Genomic DNA, 27,780 nt, shown 5'->3' with positions numbered 1-27,780 from the left:
TCCAGTCATGGCTGGCCTTGGTGTATGCCCCGAGGAGGCATTCCTTGGACAGAGTGGTCACCATCGTAAAAGCTTTGCTAAAGTCCACATCCACCGCCCTTTACATCCACAGAGGCAGTCACCTCATCATAGAAAGCAATCAGGTTGGTGATGAGGTGAATCCGTGTTGACTGTTCCTGATCACCTACCCCTCTTTCCTCCCTTTTTTTGAAGATGGGCACTATATTTGCTTTTTCCAGTCCTCAGGGACCTCCCCCTGTTGCCACGAGCTTTCAAAGATAATAGCCGCAAGTCCTTTCTTCCCTACATTGGTGGTTAGACCCCCAGTCAGTCATGCGAGAGATGCCTTTCGAAGAACTGGTTCCCTCGGTCACCCTGATATTGGATGCTTCGGACCTGGGGTAGGGCACATATCAGCTCCAATCACAGTACCCAAGGGACCTGGTTGAAGGAGGACAGTGGTTTGCACATAAATATCAAGGAGTTCGTGGTGATACGGTTGGTATGTGGGGTGTTCCTCCCCATATTGATGGGTAAGGTGGTCCAGATTCTGACGGATAAAACTGCCGCAATGTATTACATCAACAGGCAGGGCGGGGCCCGCTCCCTGGCCCTGTGCCAGGAGACAGTGTGTCTGTGGGACTTTGCGGTAAGACACAATATATACCTAATGGCTTCCCACCTCCCCGGTATCAGGAATGCCACAGTGGACCGCCTCAGCAGGTCCTTCTTACCCCGCCATGAATGGTCACTCCACCCAAAAGTGGTTGACATGATCTTCCGAAAGTAGGGGTTTCCCCAAGTGGACCTCTTTGCTTCCGAACTGAACAAGTAGTGCCATCAGTTCTGCTCCATTCGTGGACTGGACGAAGGGGCGCTGTCTGATGCCTTTCTTCTTCCTTGGTCAGGGACTCTTATGTACACCTTTCCGCCCATACTGCTGATTCATGAGGTCCTGTTAAAAATCAAGAGGGACAAGGCGGATGTAATCCTGATAGTGCCCGCCTGGCCGCAGCAGCACTGGTTCACAACGTTGCTGGAGCTATTGATTGCCCCCGCCCCCACTAGAGTTGCCACAATCTCTTTTCCCAGGACCAGGGGCGGCTGTTGCATCCAGACCTGAAGTCTCTACACCTGACGGTGTGGAGGCTGAGTGGCTGAACCCAGAGGAACAAGCTTGTTCTTCTCAGGTGCAGCAAATTCTAATGGATAGCAGAAAACCCTCCACTAGATCATCGTATCTCGCCAAGTGGAAACAGTTTACCTGCTGGTTGTCATTCTGGGGAGTCTTGGCCTAACAGGCTTTGATCCAGACTGTTTTAGACTACCTGTTACACCTTAAGCTCCAAGGCCTAGCTATCACCTCACAGAAGGTGCATCTGGTGGCTATTTCCACCTTTCATCCCCCGATTCAAATGAAACATTTTTTTCCCCATGACATGGCAGTTAGGTTCCTGAAGGGCATAGAGACGCTCTACCCTCAGGTTAGGGATCCATTACCTCCCTGGGATCTAAATCTGGTTCTCTCCAGGCTCACGGGGGCCCTATTCGAGTCCTTGGCAACCTACCCCTTCTTGTTGCTGTGCTGGTAGGTGGCCTTCCTAGTAGCAATTACCTCGGCTAGGAGGATATCTGAGATTAGGGCACTTATCTTGGAGCCATCTTACACAGACTTCTGTAAGGATAAGGTCCAATTGCGGCCTCACCTGGCCTTCTTGCCCAAAGTAGCATCTCAATTTCATTTTAATCAGAATATTTTCCTACCCGTTTTCTTTCCAAAGCCTCATGCTTCAGAAGAGGAACAGCGATGGCACACGCTTGACGTACAAAGAGCCCTAGCGTTTTACATCCAACGGACAAAACTGCTCTGTAAATCCACGCAGCTTTTCGTGGCAGTGGCTGATAGGATGAAAGGCTCACGCTCACTGTCTCTACTCAGCAGATCTCCTCTTGCATTAAGTTCTGTTACGAGCAGGCAAAGGTCCCTCTTCTGGGACTTGTCACAGCCCATTCTACCAGAGCGCAGGCCTCATCGGCGGCGTTTCTAGAACAGGTGCCCATTCAAGACATATGTAAAGCTGCTACCTGGTCATTGGTGCACACCTTCACTTCTCCCTGTGCTATTGTTTAACAGGCATGGGACGACGCCAGCTTGGGCAAGGCAGTGCTGCAAATGGCTCACTGATAAACTCCAAACCCAACTCCAGGATACTGCTTGTGAGTCACCTAGAATGGAATCGACATGAGCAAGCATTTGAAGAAGAAAAGACGGTTACTTACCTCGTAACCGTTGTTGTTCGAGATGTGTTGCTCATGTCCATTCCATGACCTGCCCCCCCCCAGCCCCGCTGTTGGAGTTGGTGGCAAGAAGGAACTGAGGGGGTGTAAGGTTGGCGGCACCTCATATACCGCGGCATGTGCACAGGACTCCAGGAGGTGCTGGAGCCGGCCCTACGGATACTGCTCCGGGTAAAAAAAAATTCCATTGAGCGTGCACACACCTAGAATGGAATGGACATGAGCAACACATCTCGAAGAACATCAGTTACAGGGTAAGTAACCGTCTTTTTGTCACCCTCTTTAACAGAGTCTGCTAGATTTGGACCTAATTTTTTTACTTGCATGTTTTGAATATAATTTTCAAAGACAAACAGCCCAGTCTGGCTGCCATAGAAGTCAATGGCTAAACTCCCAGTGACTACAGTGTGAGCAGTTATCCAGTTGTGTGTGCGCGCTAGTGAGTGATGGGTAGCTTGGAAAGTTGCCTGTACATGTGCCAGCATCTCAGGAATGTAAACGTGCAGTGAAGATTTTTACAAACATTTCAGCCATTGGAAACAGTGCCATGTTCACAGGCAGTACTGCAGCCTGGGTTCCTCACCTATTCTGTCAGAACAGCTCTCGGAGAATAGCCCTGCTTATGGGTGTTGTGTTTGCGAGAACTTTAATGTCATCACACAGAGCTACTTGACAAAAGAGTTGGCATTCATCTGAAAGGAAAGATGTGACAGTGTGTCGAGATGATGGTGTCAAACTCACCACGTTCCCTTGTCGGTGACACAGACATATGATCTGCTTTGTTGCTGACATGACGATAGGAAAAACCACATTTGCTATATGTCTCCGAGGCAGCCAGTTTTGAGCAACAAATCATTTCACAGAGTTGTGTATAATTTTACCATTTCCAGATTGGCAATTCCCAAAGAAAAAGGACTAGCTAAAGTGAGAAATCAATAGGATTTCCTACTTGAAGTCTGACTGCCCATTGAGATAACTATGGTAGAGCATCAGAATTTGACTCCGTGTGTTTCAGTGTATGCTTTTCGGTAAGATCTGAAGGCAACTGCTGAGTTCATGCTGGGAATTCAAGAGTAACTTACCCTGTAGGCATTCGACCTAAATACTAACATTGCTGTGAACGTGCTGTGTAAGAAGTGACCTTGGGATCTGTCATTGAAGACAGGACAACATAAACAAGTAGATGTGCCTGTGAATGTTAGTTAATGTTACCTAAAGCCACACATGCCAGGCACAGCTAAAAGCTTCAGAGAGACCGCCTCATGATAGGGCTGCAGAGTGTTAAGGCAGGAAGCATTGTCTTGTGGGTAGAGCTCTGACCTGGAAGGAAGGAAGTGAATGATCATTTCCTGGCTCTGCCACAGACGTCCTGGTGACCGTGAGCAAACTGACTTGCCCAGGGTAGACTCGGTGCCCTTCTGTCAAAAGAAAATAATACTCCCTTCCTCACACGATGTGGAGGGATAAATGTATTAGTCTGCGAGGTGCTCAGACGCTGCAGTGATAGAGAATGCTATACACAAGACATCTTTCAGGGGTCAAATGGAAGTCATCCTCTGGTTGCCTTTGAAAAGATGTGGATAATATGGGTTCCAGAGTCGCACTGAAGCAGATGTCTATCCCAGGTGCTGAATACCTAATGCCTTTTCCACAGCCTACCAAATGGCTACACCACTATCTAATTTGAACTTTGTGAAGACCTTTGAGATACCTAGAGCAGGGAAGGTTGATACAGGAAGCTAAATTCGGTTCTAATCTAGAACGTTTGACAGGATGTCCCTTAATGGAGACTATTCCAAGGCAGTCTTTCCCAAGCCTTACAGAAGCTATGGAAAAGGGATGACATTGTCAGGTTGACATTGCATCCTAATGATGAAACATTTGAAGGTGCATTCCTGTATTGTGAAGTCTGCAAATGCAGTGGGCCTGAATTCCTTGTACTACATGAATGTAAATCCAAAATAACTCCACCAAACTCAGTGGAGTTACACTAGTGTAAAACTGGTGTCTGTGAAGTGTTGTGAAGTGCACAGAAGTGAAGTTGTGAAGTGCACAGAAGTCTGTGAAGTCCTTCTGCATTCTTAAGAACTTTCTATGATCTGTGCACAGAGTGAAACGGCCTTGCCTTATAAACAAAGAAGCTGCAAAAATGGAGTAACTATAGTCAAGCAACTAAAAATCAGCTTACAGAAGCCAGTAGCATTAACTGAGAATGTGCAGGGAACTGTTTCGTTGTCTCTGGTGAACAACAGAGGAGATGGTGGGCTGTGGTGGTTTTATGAAAAATGAATCTCAGAAGGGGGAAACAGAAGAACTCTGACTCGTACACTAAGGATTTAATCCTTTTCCCTTTTTCCCCATGACACACACCACTCCATAGGGGAATTTCCCCTTTAAACAGAGGACATTCTAATGTGTGTGGAGTATTAACAAGCCTAGTATGGAAGAGATGGAGCAATGAGCCATGGAGGGCAGAGAGCGTGGGTTTATCTCTAAACTTGGAACGTCTCAGTAGGATTCTTTTAAAATTAGGAATGAAAACACTTGTGTTTCTCAGCAGAGCTGTAAATTGAAAATAAACCCCTGTCCAGCAGCGCAGCCAACGAAATGGCTGAAGAAAGCCCAGTTCATACAGATTTGTTTTGAAATGCCATCTGTACACCAAGAGCAGGCTTGTGTTTACAGCCTTCTCTGTCCATTGCACTCATAGAGAGAGCAGTGGACCCACTCCCAAAACATGGGTTTCATTTGTTCATAGCAATGTTTCAAAACGTGTTTTTTAACATTCTTCACATTTTTTTACTCTGGGCTGTGAAGTAAACACAAGGCATATGCAGTACTTTATCCTTGTACGAGGTCTTGAAGACAGCAGTCTAAATGTGTATGTTACACAGAGTGGAATCTTGTGATAAGAATCCGCTTCACCCCATTGTGTTTGTATCTGAATGATCACCTGTGGGTCCGTGAAACAGGCAGCTTCTCAAAGCAGATGTGCATAGAAGCAAAGTCTCGTATAGACCAGTTCTACTTCCCCATCCCTCTTCAAGTTTTAAAAAAAGTCACCCCTCCTGGGGTCTGATTTGTTTGCATGAGTTGCTTTCCACAAACTCTTCTTGAGGCTGAAGATTTTCATTGCCGTCCCTCCTCTGAGGTTCTTGATTGCTCACAGAACAAATAGCAATGGTCTCAAGTTGTAGTTGGGGAGGTCTAGGTTGGACATTAGGAAAAAGTTTTTAACTAGGAGGGTGGTGAAGCACTGGAATGGGTTACCTAGGGAGGTGGTGGAATCTCCATCTTTAGAGGTTTTTAAGCTGAGGCTTGACAAAGCCCTGGCTGGGATGATATAGCTGAGGTTAGTCCTGCTTTGAGCAGGGGGTTGGACTAGATGACCTCCTGAGGTCCCTTCCAACTCTAATATTCTATGATTCTATGATTCTATCTAAAGGAAATCTTCCAGCCAAAGCCGCTAGTGGCTCTGGACAAGTGTCCTTGCTTTTGATTTCAGGTTGTTCCTGGTGTACCTCAGAGTGGCTTTGCTGCATATATCTCACAATCATTTTCCTTCTTTTGGTTTGGAAATGGGGGTAAATAATCATAAACTGGGCTGTTATTCTAGTTTGGGTGTTGGATACTGTGAATGAGAAGATATTTGGTGACTGGAAATGCTTCTGGTTTTAACTGGGATGATTTAGCTTGCCATCTAATTTTAAAAAGTTTTCTGCAGCCTGTTCTATAGCTATTTTCGTAACCAGTCATTGAATCTTTACGCTTAAGCTCAGTAATGGTTTCACTGGCTCAATTTATGCCTGCCTGACGTCAGAAAACTTTTATCCTCATAACGACTAAACTGTACTAAAGTTATCCTAAAATCCAACAAATCCTAAAAAGGAAGCTGACTGACCATATCATGGGGTATAAATAGAAAGGATAGGTTTGTTTAAGTTGGGAGCATAACCTGACCTGCAGTGACAAGGGACAAAAATGTCCTCACAATGCATTCTGGGTCAAAAAGTCTCTACTATTTAAACACACTCTTGTATCCATCTACCATTGATTTACCATCCACTGTATCACAGGATCTTTGGAGAAAAAAGGAAAACAGCTCAGAGTTTAAAGCCAGAAGGGACCATTAGATCATCTAGTCTGATCTCCTGTATATTGCAGACCATAGAATTTCATCCAGTTACCCCTGCATTGAGCTCAGCAATGTATATTTGACTAAAACATCTTCCAGAAAGGCATCTAGTCTTGATATGAAGACATCAAAAGATGGAGAATTCACCATTTCCCTTGGTAGTTTTTTCCAGTGGTTAATCACCCTGTTAAAAATGTGTGTCTGATTGCTAAAGTTGAGTGTATCTGCTCAGCTTCTAGTCACTGGTTCTTGTTCTGCCTTTCTCTGCTAAAAGCCTCTCTATTTCCTAGTGTTTTCTGCCCAGCAAGGGATGTATACACCATTATTCTTCATTGCGTAAATGATAAAGTGAATCCCCCCACCCCATCCCCCCCATGCATCTATTTCGACTGAATACTTGTTGCAGAATCATTGTCTCTTCTTCAGTTCACTCAGGAGGCTGCAGTGCTGAGGTGCTATATCAGAGGGATGTAGCAGGACAGCCTTGGAAGCATTCTCCAAAAAATGAAAATGCAGTAAAAACCCTAAAACAGCAGGCTGCAGAAGGTGCTTGAAAAACTGTTGAACAGAGCAATGTTGGGTCCTTGAAAATCATGGGATGCTTCACCATCAGTTTTCCTTAACGAAGAGTAAATCTGTAATTTTCTTTTGCCACCATGCAGAATCAGTACTGATTTAATCCCATGCTGGAGAAAATTAACCACCCCTGGGAGGAGGGTGTGTCTAAATTTGGATCCAATGGGAAATAGAGTAAGTAGGCAGATCTTATCTGCACATATACGCTATGACCCGTCCATGCCTAGGGTAGCCACCTGAGAATGCCAAGGGTAGGGCAGGCTGCAAAAGGAAAGCAGATTCTCCCAGCACTGGTGAGTAACACTGAAGTTAGATTCCCTGACCTGTGACAAACAGTGCTTCTGATTCCCCACATCGGTTATCAAAAAGCTAAAACAAAAAACACACAACCCCCTTTACTGCATTTCAATCTCTGGCTCCCAGTCAGCCACTAGGTCCAGTAAAGGGATAAGTTATTAAAACTCTATTCCCCCTACCACCAATATTCTCCTGATCCCCAAAGGGTCAGCCACATTACCAGACCAATATAAATCTAGATCTTACCCAAAATACCACGCTGCCAGCCAATCCTTTACTAACTAAAACTAAAGGTTTATTATAAAAGGAAAGAAACAAGAAGAGAGATGTTAAATTGTCCAAGCAATCAGATACATACAAATGATTGAAGTCCATATAGATCAGGTTATTCGTGAAATTGTGGCGTTTTCAGGCTTGTACAGTGCCTCTGGTGTATGTCCAGTACCTGGATGTGCTTCACTCCTTTGTTTCACAGCTTCAGTTGCAGATGAGTTGATCCAGAGGTAGGAAGCAGGAATGATGACAACGTGGGATGGAGCAGCTGTCTTTTATGTCCCTTTGCCTTGCAGCTTGAGGAAATTCACAGAAACAAGCTGGAGCGCAGGGTTACCTGGGCAAGTCCTGCTGACTCCTAAGGTGTAGACCCTAGGTTCTTTCCCTGGGTTCACTGTATCTTTGAGTTTCCTTATTAAGCAGTTGTCTTGCTGCTGCCGTCGTGTCTGGGGTGTCGCCCAGAAACACAGCACAAGTTGAAATACAGAGACATCAAATCTATCCATAACTTACAATACAAATATGACACAAACACACACATAAACAGTATCATCATACTTAACAAATTCTAACCTTTCTAACGGTATCTGACATGGCCTATTGCCTATGAATTACTGTAATTTTGCAATATTGCGATTAAATCATATTCTACAAGGTCCCCCTAATCCAGCCAGCATTACATACATATGCACAGGCATGTCCCGAAGCTTGTTAAAACTCAAGTATTTACCTCCTTGAAGTAGAGTGATACAGATTTTGTCCATTTTCATATAGGCAAAGGCCTCTGTTTCTGGATTTCTGTGAATACGCAGAAGAATCAAATGAGTTTGTAGCTCATTTCATGAGACTATGGCTTATGTTCTTCTGGTATTTAAAAAATAAAACTTGTCTGAAAATCTGATATCGATAATATATTTCATGGCAAACTTTTCCTTGAGATTTCTGAATGTTAGCATTCAGTGCCTCGGAGACTGTGCGCTGAACTGTGCTCTCACTCTGGATTTACATCACCATCCCTCCACTAACATCAGTGGAGTTTCTCTGGGTTTACACCAGTGCAGATGAGAGTGTGTTGTCACGTGTGTGCAGCTCGTCACGCAGTAACTGCTTAGTGAACCCAGGTACGCCCAGCCCGGTCGGCACTAGCGGGTCCATGTGCGTGTGTGCATTAGGCTGCAGAAGGCTCAGGAGGAGCATCGCACTGTGGAAGTGGAGAAGGTGCATCTGGAGAAGAAGCTCCAAGACGAGATCAGCATTGCCAAGCAGGAGGCGCACCGCCTGCGAGAGCTGCGGGAGGGTACGGAGAATGAGCTGAGCAGACAGAAGTATGCCGAGCAGGAGCTGGAGCAGGTAAGCTCTGCGTACCATGTGTACAGACAGGAACAGGCGGGCGGGATGCCCATACGCTGTATGGGCCATTGCTGCGTCCCCGTGGGAAACTCTGCTCTCCCAAGAGACCTTGGGAATAGGAGAGATCCAAATATTTCTGCCACTTCCTCTTACAGTACTTTTCCCAAAGGCTCCTTCTCGGGGTGCCCATCTGTGCTGCTCTATGCAGTCACTGGAGGGGATCCCTGGAGAGCAACACAGGACACTCTCTTCCAGTGCGGTCACCTCACATCCCACAGCCTCTGCCATCCCCGAAGGGGAGGTATGGAGCTTGATCGTTTCCTCGGCTCCTTCTGTGCGGAGACAACCACAGGGCTGGCCCCTTTCCCTTTATGCAGCACTTTTACTTATCTGTATTTTAGGAGAGCTTTAGAATGAATTGAACTGCTGCCTCAACTGCTTCTGTAGCACCCCATCCTCCTCATCCCACAAACAGCCTCCAAGCAATTTAAACAACTTCAGGCAGAGTTAAACATCCATATAAAATTTCCCAGCCCAGTAGTTTCCTGTTTAGGCTGATACCCAAATACCACTCAAAATATGCTACAACCCAGCACATCTACCCATTTGTTATCACATACATACACATTGGATTGTTTGGATTGTGTGTGTGTGGTCTTTTTCTCATAATTGCCAGTTCCCTGACTTGACCCCACTGCTGATTTTCAGGGAAAGGAGGGGGTCACACCCTTTGCCCCCTTCCTCTCCTCTTTAAATTTTTAACAAAACATAAAGCCAGCAGTGATTTAACCAGTCTGTTGTTCCTTAGAGGCCTTCGTGTGGGATTCGTTGAGTGGGTGAGTAATGGCATTATCCACCCAGTGTGCACTGTGTGATGTAACACAATCACCACTGAAATGAACTAGAGGCCACAGATGTAATTAATCAGCCACTCCCACTGACCACGCAAGCCAAGGGCAGCCTGTCAGAATCGAAGATACTTTTGGGTCCCTGTGAATCCTGAAATCTGAGCTCCTTTTGCCCCAGCTGATGCTGCTAAGAACAATCTGGTTTTATAAAGACTGTGTTGGAAGCTCCTACAGGAGTGATTCAGAGTTAGCCCTACCTTAGTGAGATGAGGCTCTTCTATGCTAGAGTTTACACATTGACATCAAACCCCACCCAAATTATAAATGCAGCTCAGGCTTCAGGCTTCCCAGAGCCCATTTCCCCTTCGTGTGCCGGTCCCCTTATTGTCATGTGACACTGTTAGCCTCCTGGTTAGTTTCCCAAACCAGATTTTTTTTGTTTCCGTGTGACCCCTGCTCTCCATAAACATTTTGAGCAATCTTCTGACCTCAGATCCAAGTGGTTCATCTCCACTGTTCTGCTCTGCCTGTGTGCTCAACATATGGCGATGTCAGACTCTAGATGGATTAGAAAGGCCACAACTCCATGTATGGTAGGAGATCAGATCAGTGGAGCTGAGACTTGTGAGGAGAATTCAGTCCATGAAGATGCTGCTGCTGTCCCTGAATTTCTTAGAACGATTTAGGTAAATTATATTTAACGTTGTTAAAAGTGCAGACAACAGTAAAATGGTGGGTAGTTAACTCTGGCATGTGGCTGCTTTACAGGTCCCTCTAGACGGACTGGCAAATGGGCTCACAGGTAGAATATAAAAGTCTTTCAGTGTCGTGAAATGCCCTTGACTAGAAATAATGCTCAAGCCAAATGCAGTGTAAATGGAACTGAGTTAGTTAACCCGGTAAAGGAAACCGATCTGGGTGTATTGAGAGATCCTTTAAACATTTACATTCTCAGTCCGGTGTGCAGCTGTCTATCCTGGAAAAAGAAAAGGTGTTAGCCAAAACTATGTTGACACATGCCTCTTGCTAGCAAGACACTCATGTGGTCTGAACCCCAGATAGGGCCTGCTCCAACTCCCAATAAAGTCAATGGACAGGCTCCCACTGAGGTCACAGAGTGTTGGATCAGAGCCAGCGTGAACAGAGAGAACGCAAATGACTCACCTTTATTAACAATGCAAGGTGGTGTCCCAGTTACAGGGACATGGTGAGGTTCTGCCCATACTGTAAACTTGAACTGTTGATAACCACATCGGGGGACAGCTGTATTTGTACGGTAGGTGGGGCCTAAATGCAGTGGAATAAAGCTTGGCATAGTGGTCTAAGGAGACTGTGTTAGTGCTTTAAAAGAGAAAGTGGCACACTATATACCCCTTAAAGACCAAGTCTCATACACAGTAAACCCATCAGTGTTTCTAACCAGATTTGAGAGGGACAGTCATGTGGAGTTAGAATGCAGTGCTGGGAGCTGGGTTGTCTGGGTTCTGATCTAGTCTTGCTGTCATTCTGAGTAAGTCACTTAGCCTCTTTGTGCCTCAGTTTCCCCATCTTTCAAATGAGGCTCATGCCTTCTCGAGATGGTTTGAGGTTTAATACTTGTAAAGCACTTTAAGATCTGATGAAAGGCACTAGATACGTGCGAGTTCTGCTCACTATTACCAAAGCCGTGACCTTGTAGAAGGGTTTTGTGCCCTCATTGTGCTTGCCAGCCCCTCATTTTTGATCCGACTGTGCGCTATGAGATCCTGCCAGTGCAGGCTGGGGAAGAGGCTGGGCTGTGCTGTGCTGGGCTGTGGCGAATGAGTGCTCTTCAGATAGCTGCAGGCACTGTGGATGGAACACATGGTTCCACTGACCAAGCAGCGTGGTTTGTATCTAAATGTTTCTATCTTTTTGCTCCAGGGTGAGAGTCTCCTTTTAACGAGCCCTTTGTGTTTGACTTAGTCACTGCAGTGAAAAGAGGCAGCTGCCTGCTCAGAGTTGTCAGCATGTCTTTGCTTTAGGGAGAGCTGCACTTCCATACCTTGCAGACCAGAAGGGAGGGGGACAGAGATTTACAAGGCTTGGAGATAAACACTCCAAATATCTTCACTCTGGGCTTGGTTCTACCCTCATCCACTCCAGTGTGATTGCACTAACGCCACTGTAGTTACTCCTCTTCTCCCTCACACCTGGGTAAATCAAAATGAGGCCCTCTGTCTTCACAGACTTAGAGAGAGAGACCAGGTCTGCATTGCATGAGCATTCTGCTTAACCTCGCCGATAGCTGAAGTGATATGGGGTGACCGCAGCCCAATTCCTGAAGACGGTAAAGAGAAGCAAATCAGACAGGGACCCAACCTGCAGAATGGAGGGAAGTCCTGTAGGTTGCTCCAGTTGCTCATGCAGCATCTTCTCCCATGCAGGGTGGTTCTCAGGGAAGAGATTGACGCTGTCCTACCCACGGGTAGCGCAGTTGTCCCATTGGCTCAGTGCATAGGAATTCTCCCTCTTGTACTGACCCCAGGCCGCAGCCTGGAGTGAGATGAGGTTTGCTGGAGTCTGTTCGTTTTTCTTTTTGGTGCCATTACAAGTGTTGGGGCTGCAGCCAGCCGTCCCCTGAGGGACGACCTCAGAGAGTGATAACTGGAATGAAAGGGTCACGTCCCCCTCACCCTCCTCCTCCTCCAGCTTCCTGTAATGCAGCTGCTGTGACTGTTCCTATCGCAGGTCCGAATGGCGCTGAAGAATGCGGAGAAGGAGCTGGAATCTCACTGCAGTTGGGCCGCACCAGAGGCCTTGCAGAAATGGCTCCAGCTGACCCACGAAGTGGAGGTCCAGTACTACAATATCAAGAAGCAGAATGCAGAGAAGCAGCTGCTGGTGGCCAAAGAGGGGGTGAGAACTTCATTCTCTTTAGTCCTAAATTCCTCCCTCCCAAAGGGTGGGAAATGAAATCCATAGATATTTACAGCTCCATAGACCTAGAATGTGTCTCTTTCTATGCAATTCTCTCCTGCCTGCTCTCATTGCTTCTTTCTGTGAATTGCCTTTTGATTGATCTTGCTGACCTGCTATAATGCAACATGAAGTCGTCCTGGCCTACAGAGGTTCTACAAGAGTGGTACTCGACCCCAATCCTGCAGTCACATGTTGCTCTTTGTAGCTCTGGTTTGGGTGGCACTAGTATGTGACTGTTGCTGTCTGCATAGAACCATAGAAATATAGAGCTGGAAGGGACCTTGCGTGGTCATTTCATCCAGCTTCCTGCTTTGAGACAGGATCAAGTATTCCTAGGCCATCCCTGATAGGTGTTTGTCTAACTTGGTCTTAAAATTCTCCAATAATGGGGATTCCGCTACTTCCTTTGAAAGCCTATTCCAGAGCTTAGCTACCCTCAGAGTGAGAGAGCTTTCCTAATATGTCACCTAAATCGCCCTTGCTGCAGATTGAGCCCGTTACTTCTTGTCCTACATAGTGGACTTAGAGAACAATTGATCCAAGTCCTCTTTATAACAGACCTTAACAGATTTGAAGGCTGGTATCAGATCCCCCAACAGTTTTATTTTCTCAAGACTAAACGTGCCCAGGTTTTTTAACCTTTTCTGATAGGTCAGATTTTCTAACCCTCTTGCTATTTTTGTTAATTTCCTCTGGACTCTCTCCAGTTTCTCCACATCTTTCTAAAGCATGGTGCCCAGAACTGGACACAGTACTCCAGCTGAGGTCTCACTGGTGCCACATAATTGTCCCACTGTATCTCCCGGGTCTTACATATGACACTCTTGTTAATACATCCCAGAATGATATTAGTTGTTTCAAAACTGCATCGCATTGTTGGCTCATATTCTATTTTGATGTACTACAACCCTCAACTCCTTTTCAGCAGTGTGACCCCTTGGCCAGTTATTCCCCATTTTGTAGTTGTATATTGGATTTTTCCTTCTGAAGTGTAGCACTTTGCATTTGTTTTTATTGTATTTCATTTGGTTGATTTCAGATCAACTCTGCAATTTGTCAAGGTCATTTTAAATTCTAATCATGTTCTCCAACAGGCATGCAATCCCTCCCTGCTTCGTGTCATCTGCAGATTTTATAAGCATCATCTCTGCTCCATTATCCAAGTCATGAATAAAAATATTGAATAGTACCAGACCCAGGACAGATCCCTGTGTGTCCCGATTAGATAAATCCTCCTAGTCTGACAACAAGCCATTGGTTATTGCTCTTTAAGTACAGTCTTTCAACCAGTTGTGCACCCACTTTATAGTGATTTTAATTATGCGCTCACTTTATAGTAATCTAAGAACATAAGGCTGACCACACTGAATCAGACCAACGGTCCATCTAGCCCAGTATCCTGCTTTCATCAGTGGTCAGTGCCAGGTGCTTCAGAGGGAATGAACAGAACAGGGGAATTGTCAAGTGGTCCATCCCCTGTCATCCAATCCCAGTTTCTGTTAGTCAGCGGCTTAAGGACACCTGGAGCATGGGGTTTTGTCTCTGACAATCCTGGCTAATAACCATTGATGAACGTATCATCCACAAACTTAGCCAATTCTTTTTTTAACCCAGTTATACTTCCGGTCTTCACAAGATCCCCTGGCAACGAATTCCACAGATTGACTGTGTGTTGTGTGAAGAAATACTTCCTTTGGTTTGCTTTAAAACCGCTGCCTATTAATTTCATGGGTGACCTCTGGTTCTTGTGTTATGTGAAGTGGTAAATAACACTTACTTATTCATTTTCTCCACACCGTTCATGATTTTATAGGCCTCTATCTCTTTTCTAAGCTGAACAGTCCTGGTCTTTTCAATCTCTCCTTGTATGAAAACTGTTCCATATCTTGTGTAATTTTTGTTGCCTTTCTCTGAAACATTTCAAATTCAAATATATCATTTATGAGATGGGGTGACCAGAACTGCATGCGGTATTCAAGGTCTGGGCATATCATGGATTTATATAGCGACGTTATGATATTTTTCTCTCTTGTTATCTATTCCTCTCCCAATGGTTCTTAACATTCTGTTAGATTTTTTGACTTCTGCTGCACATTGAGTAAATGTTTTCAGAAAACTATCCATGGTGATTCCAAGGTCTCTTTTTTGAATGGTAACAGCCAATTTACACCATATCATGTTGTATGCATAGTTGGATTATGTTTTCCAATGTGCATTACTTTGCACCACATTTCCCTAGTTTGCCTATGAGAATCTTATGTAAGACCTGCATCGAACGCTTAAATCAAGGTGTATCACTTCTTCAGCTTTCCCCTATCCACTAGGCCAGTCATCCTGTCAAAGAAGGAAGTTAGGTTGGTTTGACAAAGCCAGGTTAGCTATAACCGTATTATCATCTAGGTGTTTACAAATTGTTTAATAATTCGTTCCAGTATCTTTCCAGGTGTCAATCAGAGTTAGGCTGATGGCCTATAGTTCCCTGGGTCCTCTTTACAAAGACAGGCACGCACAGTGTTTGCCATTCCCTAGTCCTCTGAGACTTCATCCGTCCCTCTGGGAGTTCTCAAAGAAATTGCTAACAATTCCGAGATTGCTTCAGCTAGTTCCTTAAGTACCCAAGGATGAAGCCCTGTCCCCATGAATACATGTAATTTATCTTAATATTCTTTAATCTGTTCATTCCCTGTTTGGCCCTTCTGTTCCTTCCCCCTTGTTTATGAAGTTAATTGCGTTAAGCATCTGATCATCATTAACCTTTTTAATGAAGACTGAAGCAAAATAGGCATTAAACACCTGAGCCGCCTTGATGTCATCCGTTATTAGCTCTCCTTCCCTGCTAAGGAGTGGTCTTACACTTTTCTTCATCTTTCTCCTGCTCCCAACATACTTCTAGAACCTCTTCTTATGGCCTTTTATGTCCCTTGCCAGGTGTAACTCATTTTGTGCCTTAGCCTTTCTGATTTTGTCCCTACATGCTTGTGCTACTCGTTTGTATTCATGCTTAGCAATTAGTCCATGTTTACATTGAGATTTGATGACTGTGGAAACATGATGGTCTCTAGCACCAGTCCATGATGGTCTCTAGCACCAGTCCAGTGTTTTACATTTTCAAAGTGCTGCAGAACCCTTAATTAAGGCTCCCACCACAGTTGTTAGACACTTCACAGATGTGGAAATGGAGTCACAAAGATTGTGACTTGTCCAGTGTTGCACAGTGAACTAGCGTCAGTGCTGGGTTTAAAACAGTTGAGTTCTAGGATCCCAGCCACATGCTCAGGCCTGAGGTCACACTGCTGCTCACTGATGAAGTGGCTCTTTGGCAGATAAGTTTAGACCTGCTAACTTGCATAACAGTAGCTGTTGCATGCAGTATCATGCATTGTGAAATGCCTGTGAAAGGAACTCTCCACAGCCCCATTGAGAACACATCCTGCCCAAGTGGCAATGTGTACAGGCGCTGTGAAGTTTTTGACATGTAAAATGTGTATGTGGTCTTCACTGGCCAAGTCGCTTCTCTGTTCCCAGCTGTTTAAAATCTTCAGAGCGAAGCTGAGAGCAGGAAGCTATTGCAGCCAATGTGCTTGACTCTCTTGACATTGTACAGCAGTCTGAGGTGACAGAAGAAATACAATTTTGTCAGTCTTACCACATTCTTACCACAAACGCTGTAGCATTTCAGCCATTTCCCTGCGGGGTGTCAGCGGCGGTGTTCAGGCCCTGGTTTGCCTTTTGCAACTCGGAGCAAACATTATTAGAGCATAAAGACCAAGGATCTGTATGTAGAGACTTTAGATTCAAATATACACAGTGTTTTAAAGAGGCGGCAAAACCCACTTCAGAATGTTAGGATCCTGCTGATAAAGCTTCCGTTGGTCTTCCTGGTAATGAGCCTATGGCATGGCAAGAGTCGTTTGCTATAGATTTGTAACTGGTGCTCTGGACTCTTGTCCTTCCTTTGCTCCTGACTGACGCCCTAGCCGACATGTTATGTGGAATAACATCCTTGGATAAAGTGACAGTTTAAGCTACTTGCCTGTGTGCAAACAGCCACAGGACTATTTCTGTCTGATCCTGTGCAGGATATCGATGTCCTGGAGGAAACACAAGGGCTGATGCTTCCGGTGACCTTTTTCTGTTAATATATTTCAGGCTGAAAAAATTAAAAAGAAGCGAAACACCCTCTTTGGAACGTTTCATGTTGCACACAGCTCATCCCTAGATGACGTTGATCATAAAATCTTAACTGCAAAGTGAGTATCCCCTGCATGTCTTCCTGCCAGTTCCCCCAAATCCCTCCCCCTCCCACTCAGGAGGCTGCAATACATGCATGGACACAAGGCTGGTCTCATTTTGCTCAGCTCCCTGGGACAAGGTGCAGACATACAGCATAGCTCTACAGATCCCGAACCTCAGGGATAAATCATTCAGTAGCGTACGTTCTGCACATCCTGTTCCAAATCCATTCTCTTGTGCAGCATGAATTTGTGGGTCTTTTCCTTTGCCTCAGTAGAAGTTGATCCGTATTCAATTCACAGTGTCAGATTTTGGTGAATGTGTGAAGTATAACTGGTAACTAGTAACCCCTTTAAGAGGGAAAATTGAAGTCCCGACCGTTCACAGCTATTACAGATCCCATGCCTCTTTTCACAGAAGGAGGGATGTTCTCCCCTGGGGTTTGAGTTGGACAGGGTTTCCTGTTCTCGCTTGTTGCTGTGTGCTGCTAAATAGTGGCCATGTTCCCTCTTAAAGTGGGCTGCATTCTAGCCAACCTATCTGTGGTTGGCAAAGTTTTTATACTGCTTATAGATATATTTATGTTAAGTCCCTTCCTTTCATGGTGGTATCATTCACTGGGATTTTGGGAAGATACCTACCTGTGAACTCCATCACGCTTTTCCTGCAAATAACCTGAAGGCTCATTCAAGTATCATTAAGGTCAAGTTTCAGAGGGCGTTTTCTTATTCATCTTAAAATTGATTCACTCCTGTTACTTGCCATCTAGAGTTGAAATTTCTAAGGTAGCTAGAGGTGTTAGTTGGACAACACCCATTACAGTTAAAATATCCTGGTTGGTTTTGAGAATCCCAACCCAAGACTGAGGTGTACGTGATTCACAGCTGTATCAAGATACTTTGACACTGACAATTGTTGTCACACTGAAAACCTGTATGGGGGTTTAACACACAAGAAAAAGCCATTCAGAAGTGGCTAGTACATAAACCTCTGGAAGGAGGTCTGGAGAAATACAGCAGAGCAGAATCTGAGCTGAACCTTCTGACTCCCTATTCCAGACTCACTGGGATCTTCTGTTTTGTTTCCACTGTTCCTTATTTGTTTTTTCCTTTATCCCTTGTTTGAACCTCGTTTTCAGGCAAGCCCTGAGTGAAGTGACAGCTGCACTGCGAGAGCGCCTGCACCGCTGGCATCAAATTGAGTTGTTGTGTGGGTTCCAGATTGTCAACAACCCAGGCATCCACACACTTGTGACAGCCCTGAACATCGATCCTAGCTGGGTGGGTACTCCACGGCCCAACCCGTCGCACTTCATCATGACTGATGACTTGGACGATCTGGATGAAGAGATTGTGTCTCCCATGTCCATGCAGTGTATGTATCCCTTGCTAAAGGAGGTGCATTGAGGTGGCTTAGCACTTAGCGACTGCTACAGTGTGTGCACTGTTACGTTAGATAGATAGGTGCAGATAGCTGGGATATATTCCAAGGGAAAGACCTAGCCATGTTGGTTTTTAGACCAACAAAGGAAGTGTGAGAGTTGTTCTAGTGCTGGCATGTCCATATAAGCCTGACCGCCATTGCTGGAGATATTTGGATGCCATCAATTCCAGAAGTACTCACTAGCTCCAGTGATGGAGAGACATGTTGCTGCCCAGGGTAGGAGGTGTTCTTCACAGCTGTCTAGGGTAGAACTGAAGATAGAGGGAGAAATCCTCATTGTGAGCTGGGCAGAGAAAGAGAAGGCACTGACTGCCACGCCTGGAGGAGCCGTGGGTTCCAGCTAAGTATGACTGGGAGTCACTTACCATCATAAGTATGACAAGTGTGCCAGCTAGATATTTATATGAGGAGTTGGGTTCCTGAGAACTTTGAGGCTAGGATTTAACCAGGCAAAAAAATATGTGAGCAAATCTTAATGAAAACCCCTAGGTAAAAATTGGAGTGACGTCTCCAGATTTGATCCATGTGTGGTATGGGCCTGGGCTGAATTTTCAAGTGTCTCAGCTTTTGCGTCTCCAGCGGGAGACCCCCTAGGGCATGATTTTTTGAGGTGTTGAGCCCTTACAGTTCCCATTAAAATTAATGACCAAGATCCTCAGCTGGTGGGAGTCAGGCTAGATCAGCTGACTTAACGAAGCCATGCGGATTTGCATTAACAAAGTGCCTGGATGGCTCACTGGGGACTCGGGGCGTTCTGTTGCCTGGTGCAGGAGCCCTTTAGGATAGAAGGCCAGTTCTGTGGTTGATCTGTCCCTGTCCCGTTCGTGCTGAGATTCCTGTTGAGTGCCAGTGATGATTACACCTATAAATCAAACTTTTCTCTCTCCCTTTCAAACCTGATTGGCTACCCCTAGATGCAGACTGGCTTTTGGGGCGCAGGTTCAGTGACCGCTCATCTATCTCCTCGGAGGATCAGTCCCTCTGGAAATACCCCGGTTTGGTTCTCTTGGTGTTTTTTTTTTCTTTTTTTTTCACCCGCTGAACTAAAATATATCCACGATTTTTCCAGCTTTTTGGCACAAAAACTAATTCCCATGCTCTTCTCCAGTGAGCCATTAGCATCTTTACTAACCTCTGGGCAGAGGCTCCTGGGATGAAGAAGAATTGCATGTTAGCCCCTTCCTCCTCACTTCGTGTTTTGATTTTTAAAACCAGGGTTTGAAAGTCGTTTTTGGCCAGGGCTTTGAGAGTAATGCGGCACCCCTGCCCCTCCCCGGAGGACACAGAGCGTCCGTGTCAGCAGTACCTTCCCTCACCTAGGGTGATTCAGGCTGGTGAAGGGAGAGGTCTCCTGCAGCTGTGTCTGTTTTGATGCTAATATACAGCGCAGCTCTGCTGAATCTGGCTCACTGTCTCCTATTCACGAAGCCTGGTGGCACGATGGAGACAGCACACTTGGCTCCTGCAGGGAGGGAACATCTCAGGTGATTGCCCACTTCCGCTCGTTAATCCTCCCTCAGTACAGGGCCTGTCTGTGTGATGGAGGAGGAAGAATGTGGAGTGTAAGGGAGATCCACCTCTGAAATATAAGTAGCAGGATGACCTCAGCCCGTCAATAAAGTAGGGAGCAAGAGATCCAATGTTTAGGGTTTGATTCACCTCTGGGTTCTTACTCTGGCTTTACAGCAGTGGCACTCCATTGACTTCTGGGGAATTATGCTGGGGTAAATCTGGAGTACCGAGGTGAGAAGTCAGGCCCAGAAAAGTAATCCAGGCCTTTGACTTTTAACAGATTGTCCATCAAACTATGCTCCTGTAAAACGGGGACACATTAAGGCTGTGAGTTACCCCAGGCCACCCAGGGTATGTCTACACGGGAATAAAAACCCAGGGCAGCTGACTCAGTAACTGACTCGCGGGGCTCAGGCTCTGAGGCAGGAAAATTGCTGTGCAGACATTTGGGCTCAGGCTGGAGCCCAGGCTCTGGTACCCTCCATGCTCGCAGGGCCTCGGCTGGAGCCTCAGTGTCTACACAGCAGGTTTTTAGTCGTGGAGCTGGGCCCGCTGCGCCTGTGTCGCAGAGCTTTCATCCCGGAGTAGTCATATTCACAGAGGCAAGATCTGAAACCAGAAGTCTTGACTTTCAGTCCCATGCTCACTACAAGAGCTTAGTAAACAAAACCCAGGGGCATGACAGATGTGTAAGGAACCAAGTTGGGGGATAAAAAGCATTCATCGATCCCAAGGCCAGAAGGAACCATTGTGATCATCCAGTCTGACCTCCTGTATAACACAGGTCAGGGAACTGCCCCAGAATGGAGGAGGAAAAAACCCAGCGAGGAGGATGTGTCCCAGTAAGGAAAGAAGAAGAGCCCTGAGTTCCTCAGGAGACCTGGAATCCCACAAACATCTCCTCCTCCTCCAGCTGTGTAATATAGAAGTTTCTCCTCAGCAGACTGAGGAAAAGCCCCCCTGGGCATGTTTCAGGAATTTGAGATTTAGCTTCACTTTTAGCTCCACGTGACTTGATTTAGTTCAGTTCAGTTCAGTGAAACTGTGTTTCAGTTCAGGATTCAACAAGGAGGAAATGCTAAAAAGCAATGTTCATGCAGCACAGCTGAAAGAGGGCCCACGAAAGGGTCTTTAGTAGCAGAGAGTAGCAGGAGGGGAACGGAGACTGACCATCGGGAATCTCCAGGACGAAGCTGTGTGGCTAACCCTGAGAGTGTTAAGACAGCAGTTGGCTGGATTATTCTTGTTGCATTTCTTAGTGTATAGTGACATTCCCCTCAGGTTTGCAATATAGCCGGGCAGTGATCACTCAGGAATCTATAAGTATTTGAACCACAGGATGCCCTGTTCTCCTAGATGTGGAGTGGGTTTTACAGCAGTGTTTTGCTGGTTCTTCAATTCCCAAGAGCTCTCCCTGTACTTCACTTCTGACCTTTCCTGTCCATTCAGCTTTTTAACCATTTTGACATCACTTTCTTATGTGTATGCATCGTTAGACTCCAGAAAGCTTTGAATCCCCCTGCAAAAGAAACATACAGAACAGGACTGCCCAAAATGCAGCCCATGGACAAGTGTAGCCACAGTCCCTCATGTCTGCAGTACAGAGATGCAGCCTATGGAATGCTGTGTCCAAGCATGCAATGCTCTGTCTTGATCGGTGTGGTCATTGCAGACACCAGTAGTCACTGCAGGATATATATCCATTTTGAATAGGAGGGCAAGGCTGTCATGGGCTCCATTTCAGGCAAATGAGATGTGTTCCTCAGCTGGGCAAAGTTCAGGCACCCTGGATAGAAGTTGTGATGACTGAAGATCTTTGGGGCTTAGCATGGAAGGAGCACAAAGATCTAGTCATGCCAGCAGACATCACTAGTTCATGCTGTAAAGCTGTGCAAAATGACTGTCTGTCAAGCACGACTCTGTCATTGCAAACAGTTGTGAACTTACAGTGCCACATCCTAGCATCTCCTCATTGGCGCACCGACTTGTAAGAGTCTGGGAGTCCAGAAATCACGAAGGAAGGGGCGGTGACCTAGATGTTGTTGATCCATTATTTCATTGTCATGAACTTTTTATTTCAAGGATTCTGGTACTCGGCAATAAAAAAAAAAAAAATTCAATACAGAAGTTCAAGGAAGTAATGCATTACAGCTGATAATTATCACATTAGAAATGCATTACAGCCGATAAGTGTACACAGCAGCGTAACGCAAGCAGCAAATCCACAGTTTGGAATGATCTGGCTTTAAGGTAGTGATTTCCACTCAGTGCTTGTTCCTGGGCATAAGTTTATAAATGATCAGTGTGGACTGGATAAAGATTTATCTTACAAGTGCTCTGAGGGTGAGATTTACCCTTTGTAGAGGGACTAGGCACTGCTTACGATCCAAGTTAGACTTCAGTGTCTAGGCCCTGTGCTGGCCTTCTGTATAGGGGTGAATTGCACCCCAATGCAGCTCTACTCTGAGAAATGACTCTGTAATGCCCACCTGGGACTCCATGATCAGTGCTCAGTGACTATTCGAGCAGATATAAGTAGAGATGGTTCTTCTGTCTTTCAGCCTGGAAGCATCACTACTGTTCTGTTCTGTGTAGGTTTTTATACTGCACTCATCACCGTAGCATCCTAGATTCTGCAGGCCAAACTCTGCCATCAGTGACACCTGTGCTGCCCCACTGCTTTCAGATTATACTCTTACTTGTCTGTGTGTAATTTGGCCTCAGAACCTGATTCCAAGAGAAGGTTAAGATGAGGCTTGATCACAGTCTACAAGTACGTAGATGGGGAAGCGATTTCTGACAGCAGAGGTCTTTTTAATCGAGCAGACATAGGTATAATGAGATCCAATGGTCAGAAGTTGAAGCTAGACAAATTCCGACTAGAAATAAGGTGCAAGGTAATTTTTGCGGGTAATTAACAACATTGGAATAACTCACCTAGGGGCTTGGTTGATTCCCAATCAATTGAAATCTTTCTATTGAGATTGGAGGCCTTTCTAAAAGATATAGCCAAATGAAAGTTACAGGCTTGATGCAGACGAGAGTGGGTGAGGTTCTCTGGCTAGTGCTATGTAGGAGGTTGGATTATATAATTGTAATGGTCCCTTCTGGCATTAAAATCTGAATCTGATGACAATGCATGAGAAGGAAAGGAGCCAGCTTGGCTTTCAGACCTAAGATGAATTTGCTATTAGAAAAAAAATCTTGCAAACTGAGCACCTTTGATGTGGAAATGGAAGTGGCTGATGTCATTTTTCAGAGCAGATCTACACTTTGTGGGTGTATAGAATAGTGAAAACCCAGTAACAATCCCTACTAACATTGGTTAGACCAGATTATACATCTCAAAAAATGCTCCCCTTTCTTGCACTGATCATCTCAGCCAGCCAGCCTCGCAGACAGAGGCACACAATGAAAGAGCCGAGAGATTCCTGCACCTTAATGGAAGCTTTCCTTGTGCTTCAGTTGAAGAGCAGCTGTACTTAATCAAGGGCCAGATCAGGCTCAGAGCAGCAAAGGTGTAAATCCAGAGTGTTTCCTTGGAATCAATGGAAGCCTACCCTCGTGTAACTGGTATCTGTAGAATCAAAGTCAGACCCCTCGTTTCAGTCTGAAGCTAGTAATATAAATCTCTGATCGGTGACCAGAGAGGAGCATGTGCTGTGTCAAGGACCGAGATAAGGTGACTTGTCTACAGCAAGAATGTAAAATACAGATTCTCTTGTGCTGGTCATTGATCGAATGCCTCTTCTGTATTAAATCAGCCTGGCTGAAATCACCCCAGACATGACGGTGGAAGGGCCACAGGGATGCCCCCTTGGCACAGAGTTCGATGCCTGTGACCTGTAATGCTGATGGGACGGTAGCTTTATGCCAGTGCAGCCTGGCTGGTATAGTGCACAGATTCCTCTCCAGCTGCATTCAGTGTTCTCTCCTCTGTCATTACAGCTCCCACCTTGGCGAGCAGTGTCCGTCAGCGCATAGTGGACCCACCGCACTCCCTCGGATCTCAGAGGTTGGTAGAGAGTTACGTGCATGGCCAGAACGAATCGGGCCAGCCTGTCCATTACCTGGCAGGCAGGGTCGCTCTCCGTCGAATGCACAGCCTCACTTCTGGACAGTCTTTCAGTTCTGACGCTCACGGAACCAGCCCGGCATCTGCCACCACTGCCTCTTCCACCTCTTGCTCCTCCACAGCCACCACCACCGCATCTGCTCCTGCTCCCCATGCCCATCCTATCTATTACCATCACACCACCTCCTCTTATATCCTCCAGATGGACTCCATCCCTGACCTGCCCCCTCCTGATGTCACCTCTGGGATTCGCTGTCGCACTGAGAGCTTTGGGTATACTGCTTTTTCTTTTCTGGCTCCCTCTAGCTTGCTGTGCCTTGGAACTGATGCTTGCTGTGGCATTCTGCCTCTTGGATTCCTTGTACCCTTTCTCTTCGGGCTATAATCGTTTCTTGGTTTCTGCAGCTTTTGCTTCCTTAGCCTCTCCCCCGTGTAAGTGGAGCCCTCTTAGATTACTAGGTTGCAGAGCTTGGACCAGTGCCTCATCTGTCATCTCAGTGCTGATTAACCAATGAAGGGCTGTGGTTTTGGCTGAGAACTCCTTGGCAGGCCTGCGTCTCTAAATAAATCAGTCCTTTATTTGGGTGATGTGCCTGCGGGAACAAAGGTAACACGTCTAATCAAACAAACACTGACCTTATTTGAAACCTTGTCTCGTCTTTGACTCTTCCCAAGCAAATCGCAAAGGAAATGCAATGAGTGTAAGTGGTTAGCCCCTGGCGAGTGCAAAAGGCTGAAGTGCCCCATTGTGCTCCGCATCCAGGGAAGTTGAGTTCAGATTGACACCCGAAATATGGCAATGGATGTCCGAGTGATGGTAACACGATGTGGAGCTTCTCAGCTCTCGGTCACCAGCTTTAATCTGGTCCATGTCAGTCATGGCGGTTTGGTGGCCTATGTGAAATGAGTTTGTGGACTCAGTCCAGTTCAGAGTGTAGACATCGCAGAATGCCAGCCCATCGCTGATCAGCAGCCCCGTGAGCAGTCTCAGCAGAGAGGCCTTGGAAACTGAGCATCCTCTTCATCCCTAGAAGTGGTCCTTCTAGAAGATGGCTGATGTTCATAGCTGGTCTGTGGCTGAAGTAGGGGGTTCGGTGTCTTGTGCTGCCCAGGGCACCTTCCTCCAGAACTAAATTCACATACAGTGACTTAAAACAAATAGGAAAAGTCTCTTAGGCATCTTATAAAATGGACACACGTGCCTTGAGAGCGCCTTTTGGGTCGTGGGATTGAAGCTAGTAGGCATAGAATCGACCAGTCAGATTAATTTCCAGCAGGCTCTAGTTCGGGACGGAAGCTGAGTTCTTGTTGCTAAACACACAGTTACGGAAGGAGTACGGGCAAGTGCTTAGAGCCTGGGTCTAGGGGTCAGGCGTCCTGGGTTCTCTTCCAACTTCTGACTCACTGGGAGCTGCCACCTCTCTGGACTCAAGTTTCCTCCTCTGTAGAACTGGGAATTCTCTCCTAGCTCAGTGGCAGTGTTACAGATGAAGTGACGGTGGATGCTGTGCTTTGCACTTCTCTAGCATCTCCTCAGATCTCCAGTCATTTCCCACACACTCATTATTGATTTGTAACAGCCGCCTGCATTATTACTAGCCCCGTAGTTGTAGATACTCCCCAGGATATAATCAGCTTGCTGCCCATCACCTTCCAGTCTCCGCTTCAGCTGCCTGACTCTCACTCGACTTCTGTGCCTCAGAGCAGATCTCTCCGGGGTGAATGTTGTTGATTCAGTGTGTTCTTGATGGACTAGAGCAACCTCTGAGGCATGGGCCACAAATCACAGCACATGCAAAGCATTGTATAAACACGAACCAGTTACGCATTTTAGGCGCATACATTCTGGAGCAGCAAGCCTTATGAAAATTCATGTGGGAGAATGGCCCTGCCCATGCGCCAGAGCGGGTTATTAAACAGCACCATCTTGGCTCATGTAGTGTTTGCGTAAGGGGAGTGAAGAGCCGTTTGAATATGATGCCAAATTTCAGTCAAACTGGGCCCATCCCATTTGACAGGTAAGGTCTGGGAACACCTTCTATGGCAATAAACTGTAAGAACATACTCAGGGCTTTAAAGTTTCCAGTCCTTGAAAAACAGGGTTATGCCAGAAGTCTTGACGTCAGCTTGAAGGGCCGTTTGTCACGAAAAACAGCATCTTGTTCCCTAGAGCTGTTGCGTCGTCTGGTCAGATGTGCGTGTTTGCTGGACCTGCAGAAAGCCCAGTCCAGCAGACCCGTAAATCAGAGGCAGCAGGATGCATGGCTTGATTCTCAGACCCCAGGCGGAGATCTCCAGGGTCACTGCTGAGCCTGGCTCTGTGTGGTTTTCAGTGAAAGAAAGAGCTGGATTTTGGATTTGTTTCTGCTCTGCCCAGGGAAGGAACCTGCTACCAAAACACTGCCTCCCCCATTCAGAATGTATCCGAAAAGGTTTGTTGCTTTTACACAATAGCAACTGCGCTGTCCAAAACGAATGCTGGAGTTGGGAGGAGAGCTGGTAATTAGGCACCGAGCTTCATTCTCCTCGTGCTTAATTTGTGTTTGGGTCAAACTGCATCTCTTTAACGCACACCGAGGAGCACGCCCTTAAAAATACTGCCCTGAATGCAAGCCAGAAAACAAGCTCATGTCTTGCATTTTTATATTCCTTTTATCTGAGGATCTCAGAGCCCTTTATAGACATCAGTCAAACCTCGCGACATCCCCGAGAGACAAGCATGGCGTGGGGAAACTGAGGCACAGAGGGCTCCTAGGAGAGTCAGTGCTGGAGTTGGGAACAGAACCCAAGAGTCCTGGCTCCGTCTACTCTGTGACAGCAGGAGGGTGCTGCTCCAAGTGCTGTGATATAACATATGGATCCTTTAACTCCAGCTACGCCCAGGCGATGACTGCCGACAAGCCTTTGCAAGGGACAAAGTGTCTCTACCAGCCTCTTCCTTTCCCCTAACAAAAGAGAGTATGAGTAGTTCTGGGAACTCCATAGTGCTTAGCCATCTGCTCTCTCTGTGGCCTGCAAATAGTTGACAGGACCTTCTCTAAAGACCAGGCCGATGGATTAGACTGTCATAAACGCCTCACTATTTGCTTCTCTTTTGCAATTGGCTTCGGAGGATCAGGTGCAAATAAGGTCAGCGCTGTTCTGGTTTTTGAAGACGTGTGTGTGTCTTTGAATGTTAATATTTGCTGATTGGGGTGAAAGATGCTCTGTGCACAGAGGTGTCTGCTTTCCAGCGCCTGCTTCTAACCCAGGCCAGTGGTACTCGTGTGTTGGGGAGGGAGCGTGAGATGAAATCTTCCATCAGGTGAGGGCAGGGGCAGTCAGGGACCTGGTGCCGTCATCGTTCGATGGGGTGGTGGGTGTGGGAAGTAACGATGGGGTTCCACAGCGAGTAGGGGCCTCTCCACGGCCCCCGACTACGTGATGCTGAGGGCAGTAGACCAGGCCTGGCTCTGCTGTAGGGGAAACCTGCATGACACTGATGTCATGTGCTGCCGGGGTGGAGCTGAGCCCCAGCTGTAAGAAAGGAAAGCAAGGGTCCTAAGTGCTGGGCGGGAGCCACGCCCTGAACAGCATGCTCAGGCGAACGGCTTTGAATCCATTCTTCCACTGCCTGCAGAAAGCTCAAGGCCCACGTGATACAGACAATGGATGCCCAGTTAGAGAACATCAATCAATGGGCTGCAGGGTCCTGGACAGAGAGGAGCCCCCACGAGTTCTGCCTTTCCCTTTCCATTCTGCCACATTCTGCTGTCTTTAGGTGTTTGCCCCTCTTCATCTCACACCCCTCCCGTTCCTGT

General features: G+C 46.4%; 1 protein-coding gene across 8 annotated transcripts in view; it reads left to right on the top strand.

The window, feature by feature from the left end:
* The window catches only part of STIM1 (stromal interaction molecule 1), a 151,999-nt gene that overhangs the window by 117,378 nt on the left and 6,841 nt on the right, over positions 1-27,780 (top strand). For 2 of the 8 annotated variants that reach the window (XM_067568291.1, XM_067568290.1), the window contains exons 9-14: positions 8,752-8,929; positions 12,487-12,654; positions 16,867-16,967; positions 18,089-18,324; positions 19,308-19,388; positions 23,854-24,253. In XM_067568291.1, the coding sequence (XP_067424392.1) occupies positions 8,752-8,929; positions 12,487-12,654; positions 16,867-16,967; positions 18,089-18,324; positions 19,308-19,388; positions 23,854-24,253 (1,164 nt within the window). Of the gene's footprint in view, positions 1-8,751; positions 8,930-9,737; positions 10,332-12,486; positions 12,655-16,866; positions 16,968-18,088; positions 18,325-19,307; positions 19,389-23,853; positions 24,254-27,780 lie in introns of those variants that run through there. The other 6 variants (XM_067568293.1, XM_067568294.1, XM_067568292.1 and 3 more) reach the window with 6 other exon arrangements.

This window comes from Emydura macquarii, unplaced genomic scaffold (genome assembly GCF_026122565.2).
Source record: "Emydura macquarii macquarii isolate MOO-44397 ecotype Brisbane River unplaced genomic scaffold, CSIRO-AGI_Emac_v2 contig_2865, whole genome shotgun sequence".
NCBI classification, from domain to species: Eukaryota; Metazoa; Chordata; order Testudines; family Chelidae; genus Emydura; species Emydura macquarii.
Note: the sequence above shows the minus strand (reverse complement) of the source record. Positions and strands in the feature narration are given on the sequence as shown.